This window comes from Lepisosteus platostomus, chromosome 6 (assembly GCF_059453375.1).
Source record: "Lepisosteus platostomus isolate fLepPlt1 chromosome 6, fLepPlt1.hap1, whole genome shotgun sequence".
In the NCBI taxonomy this organism is placed as follows: domain Eukaryota; kingdom Metazoa; phylum Chordata; class Actinopteri; order Semionotiformes; family Lepisosteidae; genus Lepisosteus; species Lepisosteus platostomus.
The window spans coordinates 66353753-66375273 of NC_142616.1; the positions used below are offsets into that span (position 1 = coordinate 66353753).

The 21521-nt window shown below is 48.4% G+C and overlaps 1 protein-coding gene across 2 annotated transcripts in view; it reads left to right on the plus strand.

Annotated features, from left to right (window-relative positions):
• cacna2d2a (calcium voltage-gated channel auxiliary subunit alpha2delta 2a) overlaps positions 1 to 21521 on the plus strand; it is a 252799-nt gene that overhangs the window by 152261 nt on the left and 79017 nt on the right. For both annotated transcript variants that reach the window (XM_088637016.1, XM_088637018.1), the window contains exon 5: positions 9139 to 9183. In XM_088637016.1, the coding sequence (XP_088493142.1) occupies positions 9139 to 9183 (45 nt within the window). The remainder of the gene's footprint in view (positions 1 to 9138; positions 9184 to 21521) is intronic.

Consider the following 21521-nt stretch of genomic DNA (forward strand, 5'->3'; position numbering starts at 1 on the left):
TCCGTGCAGAAGCCCAGCTCTTATCGGCGCCAGGGTCGTCATGACAGCGGGGGTTCAGAAAGCTTCTGGAAGTGACTAGAAATCTGGGGAAAAAAAGCTTCTGGAAAAGACGCCTGCTGACGCTGGCTTTCCTGCATTTGTGGCTTTGATCTATGTCAGTCAACAGATAAAGCTTTACTTTAGAGCAAGGAGTGAACCAAGTAGGACCCCTGCAGGAAGACCTACTTTGAAGCCTTTGTTAGTTTAATTAGTGACCTCATATTTAACCCCCAGGCTCCCCAGCCTGAGACAGTTCTCCCCCTGCCCTGGGCTGCAGCTGACTCTGTCAGCCAGCAGTATTTCTTCCTGTGCTTTGGCACTCCTGTTGCCAGCCTGTATTTCTCAGCAGGATCCTCCAACGGGATGCTCAGCTGAAAGAGACCGATCGTGGAGAGAACCCTGATCCAGGCCCTGCTCCCTCTGTCAGCTTGAACTGGGCTCCAGCATCGCCGATCACAAAACGGCAGTGTAGTATCTTGATTTCCCTGTAGGATTTCTTTGTGGAAGATTTGCCCTGTGTGCAAGAATTTTTTGGGTGAAGGACATGCTGTACAACCACCTGCTGTTCCCACAAAGGAATCTGACAGATAAGCTGAACAAGCAGACTGTTGTCTTGCATATATGGAAGTCTGTAGGAAGGATCGCAGGTTAACCCTAAATATATTGATCCTAAAATATGTGCTTCTCCAATACCATGGTGGGTACATCGAGGAGGTGTTTTAAAGTATGAAAGGATGCTTGTGAACAATGGCAAGCAGATCAGAAAGGTAGAGGATTACTCTGTCAGTCTGATCTCTGGGGGGCTTCTTCATTATTGATAAACCTCTTTCAATTCTTCGCCGAGCTGCGCTATGACTTGTTTCTCTACAGCAGGTAGCCTGGAACTTTTAGAAGCAGATTTCATTGGCTTCTGGACCTTTTTTTTGTGTTGCAAGTACTGTATCTAAATAACACTGGACGAGGGGGGAAAAGGCATCACTGGAACGGCTGGCAGCGGGCCTGCAGTGGGCCTGCAGTGCTCGGTAGCTCTGTGCCCCGAGTGTACAGGGAGCTAATGATGATGCTGCCGCTGTCACCTGGTCCTTGTCCAGACAGCGAGGCCGCGCCACAGGTTAACAGCTCTGTTATCCCCGATAGAGAAACTTCTGGCTCCGCGCGCGCAGTCCAAAGCTAACAAGCTTGTGGCCGGGCTCCCTGCCAGAATAACCGGCTGATTTCTCCTATTGTACAGAGGGACGTTTCCCCCGGCCCCTGCCCTTCCTCCAGTGAGCTCTCCCTGGCAGCCCCTAATGAAGCTTTCTCCTGGCACACTGGGCTCCACAGCCCCAGGCACAGCCAGGTGGGAGCAATCTGGCTTGCCGAGGGGAACTGCTCACCTGCAGGACTGGGGGTGGCAGTCCGCCCTCTCCTGGGAGAGTGTTTTACATCGGGTGCCGATCACGATCACGATGGGGTCACGATTGCAGGCGGGTCATCTTTCAAAAAACGAAAAAGGCCACATCAAAGGCAGTGCTTATAAAAATCATCGTCCTAGGCTGAGCTTCAGGCCACGCCAAAATCGCTTCAAAACAGGCCTGTCATCAAAAGAAGGAGAAAGAAATTCCCTTGCCTCTTAGGCGACTGAGTATTTGCGTGTGTAGATTGTTTATGTTTTGTAATTGGGTGTGTGGCTGTATTGTATTGTATTGCATCCGCCTGTGGGTTTGTCCCTTCCGTGTGTGTGCTAGTGGTGTGCTAGTCTGGCCGTCTGTGGGCAGAGGGAGCTGCTGGGTAATGAGGACGCCGAGGCAGGGAGGATGAATCCCTGTCGGGCCGGTCTCTTCCCCCAGCCCCTCTTGCCCCAGCTGAGGGCGCCGAGATCTGAGACCGAGCACGCCGCCGGCCCAGCTCCTGCCCACTCCAGTTCATCCGTCCCGGCAAGCGCTGAACTCCCCGGGCACGCACGGTCCGCACCGGGAGAGAAAAACACGTCCCGGCGCAGCTAAACAACGCCTGTCAAAGCGACGATGTCTCGTCGCAGTCTGGGCCTGGGGAGGCTCAGGAGTAAAGTGATCGTCGTGCTGCTGACGTTTACCGTCCCCAGCGCTGTGTATTTGCTGTCTTCGTGGCAGCTCCGATGTCTACATTCGCTATCCCAGTTGACATTTCAGCGAGGCGCTGCAGTGCCACAGTTATTTTCTCCAGTCCATCTCGGGGGCACGGTGTGTGTGGGTCACAGCGATCTCCTTCACAGTCTGGGGAAATTGTCTCGTCTTCGGTTCCTCTCAACAATCCCCCCCTCGCACCCTTCCGTCCTCGTGGCCCACGTGTTCCTCCCTGGCGATCTCTCTGCCTGTCCTCAGCAGGACAGGAACCGGTGGTCCACCAGCGGGGCTCAACCACCCAGCCACGCGATTCGCCCTTCGATTATTGACCTTTTGTCCCGAAGGAATGGGACTGCATTATTAAAAAACACAAAAATAAACAGCGTGCTTAGAAACGGCTGATGCATTTGAAGCTGCTACAGATGTGCCGATAATCTAGTAGCTAGTTTTTCCTCCTATTAGAACAGAGGTTTATATTGGCATGTACAGTGCCTTGCGAAAGTATTCGGCCCCCTTGAACTTTTCAACCTTTTGCCACATTTCAGGCTTCAAACATAAAGATATAATTTTTTTATTTTATGTGAAGAATCACCAACAAGTGGGACACAATTGTGAAGTGGAACGAAATCTATTGGATTTTTGAAACTTTTTTAACTAATAAAAAAATGAAAAGTGGGGCGTGCAAAAGTATTCGGCCCCTTTACTTTCAGTGCAGCAAACTCACTCCAGAAGTTCAGCGAGGATCTCTGAATGATCCAATGTTGTCCTAAATGACTGATGGTGATAAATAGAATCCACCTGTGTGTAATCAAGTCTCTGTATAAATGCACCTGCTCTGTGATAGTCTCAAGGTTCTGTTGAAAGCGCAGAGAGCATCATGAAGACCAAGGAACACACCAGGCAGGTCCGTAATACTGTTGTGGAGAAGTTTAAAGCCGGATTTGGATACAAAAAGATTTCCCAAGCTTCAAACATCCCAAGGAGCACTGTGCAAGCGATCATCTTGAAATGGAAGGAGTATCAGACCACTGCAAATCTACCAAGACCTGGCCGTCCCTCTAAACTTTCAGCTCAGACAAGGAGAAGACTGATCAGAGATGCAGCCAAGAGGCCCATGATCACTCTGGATGAACTGCAGAGAACTACAGCTGAGGTGGGAGAGTCTGTCCATAGGACAACAATCAGTCTTACACTGCACAAATCTGGCCTTTATGGAAGAGTGGCAAGAAGAAAGCCATTTCTCAAAGATATCCATAAAAAGTCTCGTCTAAAGTTTGCCACAAGCCACCTGGGAGACACCCCAAACATGTGGAAGAAGGTGCTCTGGTCAGATGAAACCAAAATCGAACTTTTTGGCCACAATGCAAAACGATATGTTTGGCGTAAAAGCAACACAGCTCATCACCCTCAACACACCATCCCCACTGTCAAACATGGTGGTGGCAGCATCATGGTTTGGGCCTGCTTTTCTTCAGCAGGGACAGGGAAGATGGTTAAAATTGAGGGGAAGATGGATGCAGCCAAATACAGGACCATTCTGGATGAAAACCTGTTGGAGTCTGCAAAAGACCTGAAACTGGGACGGAGATTTATCTTCCAACAAGACAATGATCCCAAACATACAGCAAAATCTACAAAGGAATGGTTCACAAATAAACGTATCCAGGTGTTTGAATGGCCAAGTCAAAGTCCAGACCTGAATCCAATCGAGAATCTGTGGAAAGAGCTGAAAACTGCTGTTCACAAACGCTCTCCATCCAACCTCACTGAGCTCGAGCTGTTTTGCAAGGAAGAATGGGCAAGAATTTCAGTCTCTCGATGTGCAAAACTGATAGAGACATACCCCAAGCGACTTGCAGCTGTAATCGCAGCAAAAGGTGGCTCTACAAAGTATTAACGCAAGGGGGCCGAATAATTTTGCACGCCCCACATTTCATTTTTTTATTAGTTAAAAAAGTTTCAAAAATCCAATAGATTTCGTTCCACTTCACAATTGTGTCCCACTTGTTGGTGATTCTTCACATAAAATAAAAAATTTATATCTTTATGTTTGAAGCCTGAAATGTGGCAAAAGGTTGAAAAGTTCAAGGGGGCCGAATACTTTCGCAAGGCACTGTAAGTGGCGCAGACGTTCTCCATCAAGGGCAGAGCGCCTGTGATGATCAACGTGCAACATGAATTGAGAATCAAGCTGTGTTTTTTTTTTTTTAAATTGTGGAGTGCCACGGTTATTAATGGTGATGGTGGATTGTTAGATAAGATGTGGCAGTGGATATTTAAAATCCTCTGCACATCAGACTTGCTCAGCCGTCCGGTCAGTCACGCTGGGTATCGGTTCTTTGTTTTCAAGGGTGCCCTCTCTGTATCCCCCACCCCCCAGTCGTCTCCAGTGGTGTAAATACTCAGAGCTTGATAACATCCCTGAAGCACACCTGATATTAGTATAATAAACTATAGTGTGGAGAATACACTGTTCATCCCTCCTGCTGAAAACCGCTCCAGCTCTCCTGCTTTCAGGAGCGTGACAAATGCTTTTTCGCACAAAGAAAGAGAAAAAAATCGCAGTCCAATTCGTGCAGCAAGTGCCCTTGAGAAGCGTCCTTCTCAGAGGGAAAATAATAACAAGGTAGGTCCCGCGGAGGCACTGGGTAGCCGCGGGCAGCTGGGGGGCTGCGCTCCGGATCTTGGACGGCGCAGGCTCGCTTGTGGGACACCACTGCGCGCAAGTTTGGAAGAGTCGCATCTTCTCGGGCTTGGGGGGGGTTTGGAGGGGCTACAGCTGACTTTCTGCCCAGATCGTGGTTTGTGTGACGCCCCCCACCTCCTCTCTCCTGCACCAAACTAAAAAACCTCCACCAACACCACCACCTGCGGATCAGCCCTGCAGCGTTCGGGGCGTTTCCTGACCTTGAGGGCTCAGGGGATCGGCCCGATCCGCCCGCCCGCCCGCACGTTACGCGCCGTCTTCAGAAACGGAGCCGCCCCCGCCGGGTTCAGGGCCCGGCGCACGTCTTGCCAAGGTCCGGAAGAGCGGTTCTGTTCTTACGGCGGCTGGCTGGTTCCCTCGCTCCTCCGCGAGCGGGCGCGTCTATTAGCATTCGTGCATCCGCGCGGTTCTGGAGGAGTGCTCATTACACATGAAATTAGCTCGTTAGCGCCGGGACTCTCTGGTGGGTTTCTGTTAATTAGAGTGTGCAGATGGCTGCCTTCTCCATTTTGGCGGCACCTTAGCCCGCTGCGCGGAAAAGAAGAGCCGGTCTCGGCTCTGCAGCAGCGGCGGCGGCCCGGGGGGTAGGGATTGGGGGGACGCAGGGAGCGGGATAAGGGGGTGAGGAGTTAGGGGGCAGGTGGGGGTGAGATCGAGGGGAACAGGTTGCCTTTTCGGCGGCTCCCCGTTTCTCATTCCGCCCCTCACCTCTGCCCGCAGAGAAGCGCACCGTTTGTCTGAGCAGAAGCGCGTAATTACTGCTGGCTGGCGGTGGGTTGTTCGGCGGCGATACCCTCGCATTCTGCAGCTGTCATGCCCCCCCAAAAGAAAGAATTGAAAAGCAGCTCGGCATCGGTGTGCAAATGTCAGCCGTTGCAGGTTGTGTGCGTCTCTGCAAGCTAATGCTCTCCCGCGCTGTACCTGTGCCACTCGACCGACTTGTTTCCCACAACGCCCCTGCCTGCCTCTTCAAACTTCGCTCTTCCGTCGCCACCCCGTCCGGGACACTCGGGGAGGTTCTCGCGCAAAGCGGGTGCGCCTGCGCAGGCTTGTCCAGCACGGACCGGTTCGTTCGGGCTCGGTTCGGGCTGGTGGCGTTCTCGGGGCGCCCCGGCCGATCGCCAGCAGGGCGGCGCCTGAGCTCAAGGCCGGCTCCTGCTTTCCGCGCTGAGCTCTTCGCCTCTCGTCTGCCCAGCGTTTCCAAGGGAAGCAGACCCGCAGCGCCCGCATGGATTCGAACAGCTTACTTAGTTAAAGGGACTGCAGGATACGTCGAGGATTTTCAGCACTTCTGAATTGCAGTGCTGCAAAAAAGTGTGGGGGCTGGATATATCCGTAGCGTGTGTAACATGTAACATAGTCGGTTCGGCTGTGGAGCCTTCTTCCGGTGTGCAGAATGCCAGAATGTTACACAGGCAAAACGTTGTGTCTCTCATCTTTTCAGCATGGAATAAACCTTTACTTGTTCCTTTGCAGCCTAGCCTGCTGACACAGCTACCTGCTGGAACTAATGTAGCATATACTACGCATTGTTAAATGTACAAGGTTGACATTTGGTAATATCCTCTAAATGTGTTGAAAATTCTGCGAAAATAAATATTGTCACGGTTTTGGAAGTCATCTTGCAGTTGAGCACAGCCTTGGAAGGTTTGTAGCAGCTTCTGAAACTCGCCCTGATCTCCGCTGGCAGGGAGTATACTGTAGTAAAGGTGTCCGAACACAGAAGCACAGTGCTAGGCACCTGATTGAGAGCTGTCTGAATATCTGGGGTTAGAAGAGTATGCATCTGCCCAACTCTGACAGCGGTAAAAAATCTCTAAGACATTCCATTTGTGACTCTTCAAAAAAAGCCATTTTCAGGCTGCAGTGTCTCTGAGACTCCTGTTTGGGGCTGCTCTCAGGAGCCTGGTCTAATGACAGAGCTTTATGGCAATGTGAAAAGGCATGAAGTTGTCAAACAGCACCTGACTGACTCTCGAGTCAAGTGGGATCAAGTGGTGTAGCTGGATGAAATTGATCTTTTGGAGAGTCTCACCAGGAGTACAATTAGCCCAGAATGGTGAAGCTCATAGTGGAAAAGAATGACGTACTTTCTATGAATAACAGAAATGGTTTTGTTTTGTTGAAGGATATTTTGCATCCTCTGATCCTTGTTAGAGTTGAGGGGCAGGCGGACTACGAAGTCTATCAGGGTGTTCTACGTCAAAATCAGGTACTTCTGTCGTGACGCTCATGGCACTGCTGATGGATTTCACAATGGAGTAAAAAGACAAAATCTGTATTGAGCTCGATGCCCAGAAAGTTAAACAAGCATAAAAACCGGTGTCCTTCATCTGTCATCAGTCTCTAAGAGAACAGAGACGAACCTGGAGAGGTTTTGCATGGTGGAGTGGTCAAATCTCCCTCATCAGATGATTAAGAGCCTGTTTAAATGCCACAGGTAGTGCCTTCTTTGAGGTGATCAAATCTGAAGGAGCATTTTACAACATGGAGAAGGCAGCTGCATGAGTGCAGGTTTTTAGAAATACATGTGATTGTTGTTGACAGATGTTCTGTTTCTACAGCAACAATGAAGGTCGTGCAATCCTTTTGTTTTTGTCACAAAATACTGAGTGTACACCTGGATAATCCTGCTAAATCAGATCTTAGTTACAGTTCATCGGAGGTATGAATCTATTTGGAAGCTCGTGTGATTGTTTAAACGTGTAAGCGCTGAACTGTGCACATCCTGATTTGACATGGAGGACAGTACAATAGCATGGGTATAATCTTGAAACTGATTTAGTTGACTGGATGATTTTTTTGCTTTAATCTTAAGTGACTAGCATGTGCTCCCATTTATACAGCTTGGTGTTGTACTTGTACAATCTGGCTGAAGTACTTTGCTCAAGGCTTCAATGGCTGTGTCTCTCCTGGGACTCGAACCCGCAACCTTCCAATCACACATCTAGATGCCCCACCACAGGTCCACACTGCTGCCTTGTTAGATATTGTTCTGTTTTTGTATCACCCAGGCAGCCAGAACTTTTCCGCACCAATAAAAAACTCATTCTGTTCTCAATAAGCCGTGCCGCGCTCCAGCGCATCGTGTTATGTGTGGTGGAAGGGGGCGTGGCTGTTGTTAATCCCTGCATCCACAGCCCTCACGAAAACAGGAGAGAGGCGCTGACGTAAAACTCCTGTCAGTTTAATAAACCCAGGAAGGATTAACCCGTTAATGTATTTCCTCAGTGTCCATGTGCCTCTGAGGTTGAGATGCACGGGGAGTGGACATACAGTAATATTTCAAGAGGGGGTCAAGAGAGACACCAAAGAAGCCCTGTCTGCTGTGATCAGCGGGTTTGGGAGAAAGCGCCATCTTCTGGTCGGAAGTGGGGGTGTGCCACTTGACAGACGTAAAGGGCAGGATACACCTGCCTGGCTCAGGGCATTGTATGCTTTTCGGTCATGCTCTGGGGGAGGTCAGAGTTCATATCCCAGCTCTTTCCTCCTTCTCTGGAGAGCTGGCAGAGACATAAAGTCTTTGAATAAACTCACCATGGTTAAGCCAAGCTCCTGGTTTTTATTGGCAGTGTGGCTTCAGGATCGTTCACCATTGACTGTGTCGAAGAAAACTCTTCCCTCAGGTTAGGTGTGGTCACGCAGAGTCCTTTATTTATGCCCATGGGGAGCATACAATCATGCAGATCTGAGAGCAGTCTCTCATACAGATCTGTGAGTAACCTCTCCACCGAGATGGTAAATGCAAATTCACACAGGAAAGCTCATTCTAAATTTCCCATATTAGGAGTTGTTTTTCTCTCTACAAACACTTCTTTGTAATTGACCACTTTATTCTTAAGAAGCAATTTTACCTTTTCTATAGAGAAAAGGAATCGTGTAAATAAAAGGTGTGAAATTTAGCTAGATATTCTGCAGTTTCTAGCATTAGCATCAAAACATCAAATAATATGCTTGCAATTGTCCTTTCATACTGTTGCTAGGTAAAAGGCATTTTTCAAAGCCAACTAGTCACTATCTTATACACTTATAAAAAAAGGTAAATGCTAAAATTCTTCCTCAACTGCCATGGGCCCTCTCTCCCCAGGTGGGCACGGTTTCTGTTAGAAACTTCTGACAGGTGAGCTTCTTCGGGACACAGGATTGTGCTTGGCTTTTCTGGGACCTGTTCCCCACAGCATTGTCAAGTGTCCTGGGGAAAATTTTGCATCTTCAGTTTGAGCATTTCCTGCTTTGTGCTGAGGTTGGTTTGCTTGTTCTCAAGTTGCAGATGTGCTAAAGGAAGACTTTCTCTTTTCTCTTTTGCAGGAAAGCGACATTGAGTACTACGATTCCAAGGCCGAATCAGAATATGTAAGTGCTGCTTAGTCTTGTAATACTGTATATTGTGACCTGCAGGTTGTTGCAGATTCCAGGTGATGTTTGTGGAAGTATTGGTCTCGGAGCTCTGAGCTCATCCCCTTACAGATCGGAATGTTTGTATGATATGAACATTATGTGTTCAGTACCTACTGCTTGCGGTGTTGATTTTCCTTAACATGATGTTGGGAACACGAGGGGGAAAAAAAAATTCAGCGTGATCAGAGGATTTTCCACATGAGGTTTTCCAGTGCCGAGTCCCTCTTTCCGGGCTGTGGACGTAAGTTTCCCATGCCCCTGTGTTCCACACACCAGGCACGGGCTGGCCCTCTGGGTCGTGCATATACCACTACCCCCACCACTGAGCCCCAGCAGGTTCTGTACAATTTGCTCTTTGACCCTCCTTGGGTCATAGGGACTGCTTTGGAGCTTAAAAGGAGATGTCTCTTAAAAGAAGTCAGGGTAGCGGCTTCAACAACATGGTAGAGTAACTTGTTCCAGACCCCCACAACCCTCTGTGTAAAGAAAGAAGTGCCTTCTTACTATAGCAGTTGACAATACTGAAGTACTTCAGCGTCAACCAGCCAGCAGCGGAGCTGTTAGGAGAATCCACAAGATATCCCTGTTTAGGGCATCGCTGCCGCCGATTCATTCGATCGATATCTGACTTGGGGGGAAAAGAGGTGGCTAAATTGAATTCAGGGATTTTTAATTCAGATGAAACCATAATCTTTAATTATACATTGCCTGTAATTCACCACCCCCCCCCCCCTTCCTCCTCCCAGAGCAGGAGAAATGCCAACAGAAAAGGGCCAGTATTCTTAGCACTCAGCATGTTTAAATCTAAAATGCCTCTTCGAACCCTCCCTCTCTCCCTGCTGTGCTGGATGCGCTTCTGACAGGGAGGCAGGAGGACCTGGGCTGGGTTTACCGTGGGAGAGGGTTGGTACAGCCGGAAATAAATGCAGGAGCTTTGCCCTGGCTCACACAGCCCCTGTGTTTCAGTCACACCCTGATCCTGGTCTCACTGTTCAGGACTCCCGCTCCACAGCGGCGCAGATGCATGGATCCAAACCAGCATCACGCCCGCAACAGCGTGCCATCGCAGACTCGGGCGCCCAGGGTACCACCCCTGCCCCACGTTTAAACCGTGCATCTTCTTATTTTTATTTTAATGCATGCGTTTCCAGTATTACAGCTTAAAAAGATCAATAACAGCATTAACCGTGTACTTAAGTGAACTGCAGTTTATCTCTATTTGGCATGACCAGAAGAGTATAGAAGCTAGCCATGTGTGTAGGACCACGCAGTACATACAGCACAAGCACCATGTTGAGGCACAGCTGTCCTAAAGGAAAGGGTGCAACCAGTTCAGCTTCCAGTCCTCCAGTGAATGACCTGTCTGGAGACCAGTCAGTTTCCTCCCACTTCATAGAGGACTATCCCGTTCTTTTCAGTTCTACAGATCCTTTAAAGAAAATTTTGTTAAGGTTATAGATTTAGCAAAATGCAAATGCACGAGTGCAAACAATAATAATATAAAAATGGGCTAAGTAAACAGGTGTGTGTGCACTGTTCCGCTTCGCATGATTTGCTTAGAAAGTGCAGGTTTATAGGAAGCATCTGTGCAATTTTTGCAGCTGATTGTTTCAGCTGAGAATCCTCAGGAACAAGCAAAAAAGTGAGAGTCTAGGCGCTTTGTGGGTGGAAGCAGGCCAGCTGCGTTGTTTAAACCACTGCCAGGGCTGATCTGCATGTTTCACAATGACATGCTTTTAAAGACCCCGAGCTGAACCGAAGATTTTTTTTCTTCAGAGTCACTGGACCTGGTGCTCCCACCCATCAAGTCCAGCTCCCTCAGGCCTGACCCACTGTTCCCAGTGCAGTTAGGAGGGAAGAGGCTGTGCTCCTCTTTCCTGGAGTCCAGTGATTCAGGATCTCTGTCGACACCTGGATAAGACTTGTGTACAGCACCTCGGTTGGAAAATACGTAGCCGAGACGTCACCCCCTATGAGCTGTGCATTTCCTGTGCTTGGCTGTACTATTGTTCCACACCACAGTAAACCTTTGTAAAGTTGTGCACATGGAGCACTGGCTCCAGGTGGCCTGCAGTTGATCTCTGGGTTTGCCTCAAGAGCAGATCTTGAGTCGTTTTGGACAAGACATCTTTACCTGTGTACCTGTGCACCTAACTTTCATTACAGTATTTATCGTTCTTTGAGGTGCCACCAAAATGTTGCCTTCCTCAGCTTACTGGCCCCCATTCACGATTTTGACATACCATTATCACTGTGTTCTGCATGCTGCACGACTGCACTGAGCAGACCAATTGGATTTTCCTTTTTTCCTGTCAGACTTCACAAGAACAGTGTATGTCAGGGCCTGGATTTATTGAATGTCTCAGTGATGTGAAATTTCCAAACGATCAAACAAAAGATTTAAAATGAAGATGGGGAAAAAAGCATAAATCAATGCAAGATTTCCATTTCCAGGGTAACTGGGTGTGATTAATGATGAAGTACTTAAGGGGGCCTGTCAAAGCTTCTAATTGGTTTTGATCAATCATCATTTACGCGGCTAAGGCAGAGGCCTGGGTACAACGACTACAGACTGCTTTCTGCTGCACTGAACTTGGTACGTCTGTGAGTAATGACCGTTGTAATGAAGAGAGAGAGAGCACCTCACTGGTTTAGGAAAAAGAAAAATAAGCTAAGTTTAAGTGACCTTAACCGCTGTTCTATAGGGAGGCCTGCTGACTCAGTTACCTGGTGAGTCTGGGTGAAGTCGGGTGGGAGTGCCAGGGTCGAGTCCGGTCCATCTCAACTCACCTCCCCTTCAGGCTGCTGCCACAAGCTAGGAGGAGAGTCTGGGTAACAGACGTAGGGGTGTAACCCCAGCGTCCTGGCCAAATTTCCCATTGGCCCTTACCAAACATGGCCTCCTAATAATCCCCCTCTATGAATTGGCTACATTACTCTGCTCTCCTCCCCACTGAGAGCTGGTGTGTGGGGAGTGTTCTGGCGCACTATGGCTGCTGTCGCATCATCCAGGTGGGGCTGCACACTGGTGGTGGTGGAGGGGAGTCCCTATTACCTGTAAAGCGCTTTGAGTGGAGTGTCCAGAAAGGCGCTATATAAGTGTAAGCAATTATAATAATTATTATTATTATTATGATTATTATTATTAACAGAGGAGACAGATAGTGTTTGGTAAAGTGTAATATCTTTGTGCGGCCGGGAGTTCGGTTTTCCTTTAAGCTGGCTTTTGCGAACAGACCTACAGTGGGTGTCGGAGGATGAAGGAGGGCAGGTGGTTGGGATGACACTGGCGGATCCTTTTCATGCTCCCTAGGGAACAACCCAGGCGTGATTCTCTTCATTCCCGGGACGGAGGGGGGTACGTCAGTGCTCCAGCCATGTGTGGTGTGTGTGGACGGTGTACGAGTCCCTTCCCGTGCCCTGGTTCTGGCTGGGAGACTCCAGCCTGCGTGGCGTTTTTCAAGGCCAGAGGACAGGCTGCTTGGAGGGGGATGAAGGTGCAGATGAAGCTGCCTGGGGTGGATTTCCTTTCCACGAGCCCCGGCGCCAAACGCAAGCCCGCTGTCGTCTGATCGCGCGCCCCGCCGCGTCGGAGAAACCTGGCACTCCGAGTCGTCCCTGAAAGTGGGCAAAGGCGTCGCAGCAAAACACGGGCTCCTGAACGTCTCAGCCTCTGGCCGGTGTTTTAAGGAGTGCAGGGCAGGAGGTGCTGAATGCGAGTTCCTTTCCGGCCGCGCAGATTCCAGCGCGTTTCTCTGGAGTCTAGGGACGTCTTGCTAATCGAAAGCAATTCAAAGATTCTGTGAGCAACAATTTGACAAGAAGCAGCAGCAGGGACACCCTGTCTGAGGTGGAGCTCGTTTGGAGGGGTTTCAGTGCCAGTTAGAAGTACTGTCCAGCCAGGCGGTGCAGTGTGTGATCTAAGGCTCTAATTCTAAGGCGGAATTGGAGGCGGCTCTACTGCTCTAGAAATAGAACACCAACTCGCCTTCAGGCAACAAAATCTGCCCCTGGAGCAGCTGGGGTGAAGGGCCTTGCTCAGGGGCCCAAGGGAGTAGGATTCCTCTGCCGGCCGCAGGATACGAACCGGCAACCTCCCAGCCACAGGTGTGGATCCTGAGCCACAGTGCCAAGGCTCTGCCCTAGACCCCAACACAGATACCCTGACCACCGAGCCGCTCCGAAATGCAGAGCAAGGAGAAGGTGCAGAATGAGCTTTGCAGATTTCCAATAGGCAGCGCTCCCTCTGCATGCAGCCAGGCAGAAGACAGCATACTGTAGGTTGTGGTTACAGTGAACCAGGATGTAAAATAATGAGTCCTGCAGTACAGAGATGCCACCTGTCTCTCTTGTCTCCTTGTCTTTTAGTCCGCAAGATGTACAGTAACAGCTGAGGAGGAGAAGGGGTGCTGGTATTTTGGATTTAACCTGCCTTATTTCATTATTTTAAATGAAATGGGTGTTTTGGACCTCCCTGTCTGGAATGGTCTCCTTCTCTCTCAGCCTGGTCTGGCCCATAGGTGCTCCATGCTGCCCTGCCCTCTCGCTGTGCGGTCAGCCTGGGGCAGAATCCACCCGTTAGAGTAAGAAAACTGCACTGGGACGGAGACGCACTTGAGTAACGGATAGAACTGAGAGATTCGAAAAAAAAACTGATTAAAGGTGCCATTGAAAGAGTCTTCAAAGTGTCACTTTGGTGCTTCTCAACCTTTAATTAAACCCTGGAAAACAGGGGAAATAAAATTAACAAATTGGTTAATGAATCGAGCAAAACAGGTGCTAAATGGCTGAAGAAAATTAACCAATCAGTCTTTCCTCTGTTGATTTATTTAGCACCTAATTAGAATCTGCCTTGGTTAATTATGATTGGGCTCGAGAGGGAAAAAAAGTGCTAAAATAAAATACCACTTTAAAAAACCCAGAGACGTTGCCAAATTCATTAAAAAAAAACAGGTTTAAAAAACATTGCTGTGGAGTCCGGAGTCCTGGTCTTACATAATTAACCTCCAGCCTCCCTGTTTGTTAGCAGAGGTGAGAAATGCAACTTAAACGTCTTTCCTCGAAGTCTCCCTCGAAGTGTCTAGATCTAGGATCTACAGGGGGTAATGAGAGCTTTTTATATCCTGCAATGCGTACCAGTTTTATACTGCCTTACAGGTCGAAACACAAGACTCGTCAGACTTCTCCCGATATTCGCTGACTTGTTTGCTTCTCGCCCCGCAAGCCTGGTTAAAGCACTCTCCTCTCTGCCCCCAGACAGGCGAGCGAGTTCTGCCCAGCCTTGTGCCGTTTTCAGCCTCGGTGCGCTTGCGGGGCTCGGAGATCAGCACCTGATGTTGAAAGCGACGTGCGTTGAGCTCTGTCTGTCGCAGAGCCGGGAATTTCAAATCTTGCGGCACCTATACAGCACAGCACGCGGCGTGGGAGCCTACTTTGAGTCGCGTGGATCCACATTAAATAATCTTAAATCAATCGAAGTTCGGATGTGAAAATGGATCGTACTACCTTCAATCTGTTTCACCAATTTTAAAGTAAGAATTATTTTTTTTCCATGGAAGTAAATCAATTCAATCATTTTTAAAAATGGTCTAAATAAAATTATTACCCCATTCACCAAGGAGTGTGGGGGGGGGCGTGTGAGTTTGTGTTAACTGGAAACTGGAAAGGGGGCGTTGTGTTCAGAACTGATCATTCTCAGCAGTAGAGAAAACGGGAGTTTGTTTTTGTTAGAGTTTCTTTTTGTTGGACGGGGTCATCGGAATTCGACCATTACGAGCGCTGTGAGGTACTTCGTGAAATGCACGCTTCGCGGGCGTGAACCTCCCTCTCCCAACCCAGAGGAAACTGAAAGCCTGTTTTCTTCAGCTGTCCTCATGCTGCAAAACATCACGTCCAGGGCGTGCAAACCAGCCTTTCCGCCCGGGTATCCAAGACACGGCGCACTGCGAGCTTCCTCATCTCGCCCCTGCAGCGGGACCGAGTTCAGTCCGCGGGACCGTATCAACATTCAGAAGAATCCGCGCCTTCGGTCTCGCATCTTGTGCACCCCGGCAACAGCTTGTAACTGCCTTTTAATAGACAATTAAAACCGAGCGATAAATCAATGCTCGGCGCCAAGAAAAGGGATTGGAATTTAATTTAGCAAAAATATTTGTGCAGCTCCCACCAGCTCGCCTCGATTTAACCCGCTCAGGAGTTTGTCTGATCGTTATTTCATATTTCGCAAATGCCATATTGCAGAAAATAAAGTACTAGGGGGAAATCGATCAAAACTGTTTCCATATTGGGGGGGGAGATCATTTAATATCTTCCCTTTGTGTACAGACATACGTGGAGAGTGCACTGCATTGCGTGGGTAACAATGAAAAGTGAAAGCATTAACTGTTGTAGGTCTGCCATCTTTGTGTTTTGTTAGGAGGCCCTTTAAAATCAACTTCGAACACAAGTTATTGGTCTGATTCGCGTTGTCTGGGGGTTGATGGTAGGATAATGGTTTGCATTAGATGCAAATCAAGAATCTGAAATCTAATTTTTTTTAAAAGTGCTGATAGAGACAGCCAAATGGGTGCCTTTATGCCCTGCAGCAAAACAATAACAGCAGGCCCTTCTTTACACAAAGGGTGGTGGGTGTCTGCAACAATGTTACCCTGCCACGTCGTCGAAGTCTGTTTCCCGGGAACATTAAAGAAACCACTTGAAAGAGATCCTTAACACAATTAGCTATTAGCAACCAATTAAGCAAGGTGAGATCTCATTTATAAAAGGCTGTTATGTTGTGGCTTGTTACACGTTGCCTTACACAATGCCCTTTTAACACCTTGCAGTCACAGCTAGGTTTTCTGCACCAGGTTAAAATCCCGTTGGGCACGTTACTGCACTTTGACCTGCTGTACAACTGTCTTTGTATTTTTTTTTCTCGATTGACTTATCTGGTTAAATACCCCAAAACAGGCCTGTGTGGAGTTTGTATGTCCTCCCTGGGTTTGTGTGAGTTTCCTCCAGGTGCTCCAGTTTCCTCCCATAGTACAGTACAGTACAGGCCCTGGTGTGAGAGTGTGTCTGTGTCTGTCTGTGTGTGCACTGTGATGGACTGGCATCCTGTACCCTACCCTACCTTGCACCAGTTGTTTGCTAGGATAGACTCCGGCTCCCCAAGACCCTAAAACGGATGAAACACTAGAAAGTGGATGGATAGATTATCCGTCTGCGGTGATGTAATCAGTGGAGCACTCCAGGGATCTGTACTAGACGGTGATATAGATTCTCTTACCTTTAGTAAACTAGTCAGGTTTGCAGATGATGCCAAATTAAGAGGACCGGCCAAGACGTAAGAAACAGCAAATGAAACTGAAAAATATTGAGATCAAATTCAGAGCTGGGGAAGAACCTGGCAGGTGAGGTTTAATGTAGAAATCTGCACAAATTTGTCTGCAGGTAGTAAGAGAATAAAATATAAATGCATACTGGGAGACAATGAGATAGAGGTGGCTGCTTACGCAAGACGTCTGATTGGGCGTTTCAGTCTGGGGACAAAAACAAGAATGTTAGTTCATGTGGTTAAAAGAGTAGAATCTAGATCAAGATGCATTGCTAAAATTGTATAATACACCAGTGAGACTTAATTTCATGTGAATTGTGTGCAATTTGAATCAGCACCTTACTGAAGAGATATCACTGCTCTGGAATCAGGTCAGAGGAGGATGGCAGGGGCACACGACCCAGATACTCCACGTCCTCAAAGGTTTGTCCAGCCAGCTGACGTCTTCAGAACGAGCTGTGAAATACAAACTGGAGGACACAAGGGGGAAACGTGGTTTTAATTCAACAAACTGCTGGATGAGGTCTTCCAAACTGGAGGGATGGGAGCGTTTTCTTTACTCAAAGGGTGGTGGGAGTGTGGAGCAAGTTCCCCAGTCACGGTCTTGTAGGCGACACCCTGGCCTCTTTCAAGAAGACACTGGATGAGATTCTCGCATCAGTCAGCTGCTAACTATCGAACTGACCAGAGGGGCCTCTTGTTCGCGACCTTTCTTAGGGTGTCTTGTCTGCTGTCTTGTCAACAGGGAGTAAGAGAAAGATGGGAACTGCGAAAAGAACATCTGATTCCTGGGTGTGCGGGATTGTGTCTTTCTTTGTGTGTCCACATTCCAGCGTGTGTGTGTGCACCAAACTGTGTTAGGAAAATAAAAAAAGAGAAAAAAATTGCCAGAGGACCTGTTTAGATCTAGATCCTATTTATTTTTAAATTACTGGCCCTACAAACGGTGAGATTTCTCGTCTGTTGATAGCTTATCAAGATTGAATCCAAAATGTCACATTAATAGTGAAAGATTAAGCTCTGAACGCCCTTCATCCTCTTTGGACATCTCACACCTCTCGGATTCCAGAACAAGCGGGCTGCGGCGGCGCGGACGAGGCAGAAACCAGCCCCTGTCCGGGTGGCGTGCGCGAGTTCACGGGCCGCAGAGGGGCCTGTCTCTTTCGGACGGGGGGCAGGGGGGGCAGCCGTGTGAGCTCCGCCCCTGCGGTGGGGGCGGGGGCGGGGAACTGGCAGCTACAGCAGCCCAAAGGCGCCGCGACCTTACACCCCCTGGGGTCTCAAATTCAATTTCGCCGAGATTCACATGGCAATCTGCGATTTGATTTGCAGCTCAGATACAGGAGAACGTCATCTGTACTGCTGTGTTAGATTTAGCTTGCTCTGCCTCTTTTATTTGAGCACATTTATCAATGGAAAATGTCTTGAGTGTATATATAGCATAATAGCATACAGTCCCCTGTGGTCTTTGATCTGGGTGTGAAATCTGCCAGGTTCCCTTCGGACTGGAATCTCGTCTGTGGTGTGAAGGGGTTCCCAGGGGGTGATGGGAACTGTAGTTTTTCCTCTTGACTTCCTGCAGATATGACCTTAGAATATGATCAGTTCTATGTCACTTTGTCAGTTTTTTCCTGAGCTGGCCGGGAGGTGAGACACTTCCACTTACTGACTGCCTCTACTTTATCTTCCTGCTGTGAGGAATCTTGGCCACCAAGATTTTCCGTTGAACTACAGGGGAGTCCCAGAGAGTCTGGCTGTGCCTGGCAGGATAGCCCAGTATTTAGGAACTGTGGTGTAAAATCAGAAACCTAAGCCACAAAGTGCAAAATCCATGGTAGACATAGTACGGTTACTTAATTTGGGGGAATTTCTAGTGTATTGGTGTTTCTTCTTTCATAGAGGCTGGCTGGATCATAACACTCATTTGCTCTAGGTCTATTGGCGATATGACTTTCGGACCATCGTGGCTGAATTATTTTAGTGGATTATCCTAGACCAGGATTGGACAATCCTGATCCAGAGGAACCTTTGTGTTTCCACATGATTATTCCAACCCAGCCCTTCATAACATCAATCGGGTCTTTATTGGCCTAAAAGGACTCATTTGGCAGCTTCTCCCACCTCTGCTGGTACAGCTGCTTTGGAGAGACCTGGAAAACCTGGAGATAAAGCAGCCCTGCAGGATCAGGACTTGCCCCCTCCTGTCCCTTGAAGAGTAGGCGGCCATGTTTCTGGAAAACTAGCAGTCTTCCGTGCGGAGTACTGTTTACTTACAGAGAGTAGATGGGATAGTGGAATCCGATAATTCCTTGGCCGTCTGGTTTGATTACAAAGCCTTGTGTGTCTGTGTGCACTATAGTGCTATTTTCATAACCAGACACCATATAAACTGTTCTCGGCAACGGACCGAGGAAGGTCTTGCAGCTGACCAGCAGATGTACTGTATGAGCGCTAAAGCACAGACACCAGAATCAGCTCTCTAACCACAGGGGGATAGCACTAAACCATCATTAGAGCTATGAACCTTCACTACGTGGGGTCTGTCGTATGGATTGTAGGGGACATAGGACGTCCACACAGTTCCAAGAAGGTTTGAAACTAGTTTTAATTTAATACAAAAAAGACCATTTTCAGGAGTGCAACAGCGTGTATTCTTTTGTACAGCTCTGAATTCAGTCGTTGTCAGGAAGGGTTTGTAGTGTGAACACAGGCCCTGCCCCTCTCTGTATGTTAGAACCTATACAAGGATTGTTCCACACATGGCACCTTGGCTCTTTGTACAAAGCTACCCCCCGCCTTTCAGTTATTCTCGAAATATCACATACAGCAGATGTCCGTCTCTCTGCGCAGAGTACATTTTGGGGGACAGACACAGCCGATCAGATCAAATCAGACACAGCAGATCGGAACAAATCCTGCAGAATGAAAGCGAATATACGAGAGCTCTCTCGTCGAGGCGGCATAATCTGTTCTGCATCACCCTTGTCATGCTGCAATAAAGACTAGTCCCAGGCTCTCAGCGGCGAAAACGAAGGGTCTGGAATAGAGGCTAGGTCTCCTGCATCTCAAAGCAGCACGCTCCCACGTGGTACCTGTGCCGAACTCCGCGGGAGCAGCTGCTGCCTCTTCAGCATGTGTAGCAGTCTTTTCATCTTCAGGTTCTTGAAGAGACAGTCCAGGATTTTCTCATCTGCCCTCTGTCCAGCCCCCCCTCGGACCCGAAACCCAATGGCGCCAGGGACAATCTGTAAAGGTTATGAGAGAATGTTACTGTGAGAAAATGTAGGAACACTTTGTCCACTTCAGAAAACACTAATGTGCCACCTCTGTTCCTATCCAGCTCTCCCCATGAGTTACAAAGCGGTAGCTTCTTCAAATCGCACTCCGGATTAGTGATACTGTAGGTATGTCGTTAAGTAAGTTAAGGACGCGTTCAGGTGAATGTGAATTCATTTTTGGATACCGATACTGGAAATCCTAGTTTCAGTTTCCAGACTGGGGCACTTACAGTGTGGAGGTTGCATGTTCTTCCCAAATCTGGGTGGGATTTCACTGGGTGCTCCCGTTTCCTCCCACGTCCCGGAGGAATGCTGACAAGGGAAAACTGGTGTCTACAGTGGTTGTCCCAGTGTGTGTATCTGTGTGTGCACCCGGCGCTGGACGGTGTCCCGTCCAGAGCATCAGCCTGCCTTGCACCCTGTGTTTGCAGGACAGAGTCCAGAGTGCGTCAATCCAGGACAGATGGCTCTAAAAAAAAAAGAACTGCTGCCCGTTCTGTCTCACACATAGGCGCACATAATTTATGACTGTTTCTTAAGGCAAAGAGATCAGCCGCTGTAGCTAAGTTACTAGAGACTGGCAGTGTCGGTTCCTGTGATACGTAATATCTGGGCTAAAGAAAAAAGTGCTCCTTTCCTTCGGTTGGCTGGCTGGGGTGGAGAATGCAAATAGGAGAAGAATGCTTTTGTCTTCTGCCCTTAATTTAGAGCCGTGTGCCTGACTAAGTAAAGGTAATTACAGCTTTTTGAAGATGCTTCCTGTCTCTCCTTGGCTGTAATCAGTGTCCAAACTGCCTGGAGTCAATACCCCCTGTCTGACACTTCAGCTTCCAGCAAGCGTGTTTGTGCAGCCTTTCCTCCTCGGATTCACTGCCGGGCTGGATTCGGAAAGATGCTCAGGACTCTTGTCAGAGTGACAATTGGAGCAGGAGGGGCTGAGGGAAGCTCGCACTGTAATTAAGGATTGTTTGCCTTTCATTATTGACAGAGCACTAATCTGCAAGGCCTATTTAATGTGTTCCCTGATAGCCATCTTTCAGCGCTAATTGATTTCCGAGGGTTTAATACCTGCTGCTTCTCTGGTTAAAAGAAAATGCAAAAAAGGCAGTTAAACAGGGACAGGGTTTTTTTTAGACAGAGACATGCCGTGAATCTTTTAGGACTGCAGTGCTGTTTTAAACTTCCAGAAATAATGCCAAAAAAGTCCGTGAAGATCATCCGGACCAGAGTGGAGGGAGTGGGTCCTGTGATCATTGTGCTCATGTGCCCATTGTAGGGATGAATTGTTCCTGGGACCCGTGGGTTTTAGGAGATTAGAGGGGTGAAGCCAGGTTAGGCATCATCGTCCTGCTGTCCCAGTTTTAGGTCTGAAGCAGGTTTTCCTTTGTTGCAATATGATGATTCTATTTCTGCAATAAAGTGTGAAAACGTGCAAGGGCCTGAGTACTTCCACGTAGATAAAGTCTTTGTAGAAGCCTCACTAAGTGTCAGTGTATAAGATCCTCTCTTTGCCTGCACACACACACACACAGCCTGTTTTAAACAGGAAGGCAGCAAAGATCTGAGTCGGTCCCTCTTATCTCCCAGCACAAACTCCAGAGAGTTCTCATTCCGTCGTGAGAGAAGGTCAGAGCCAATCTGCGCTCTCCCTGCGGAACAACAGAGACATGGAATTGCTGTGACTTGCTGGGTCTGTG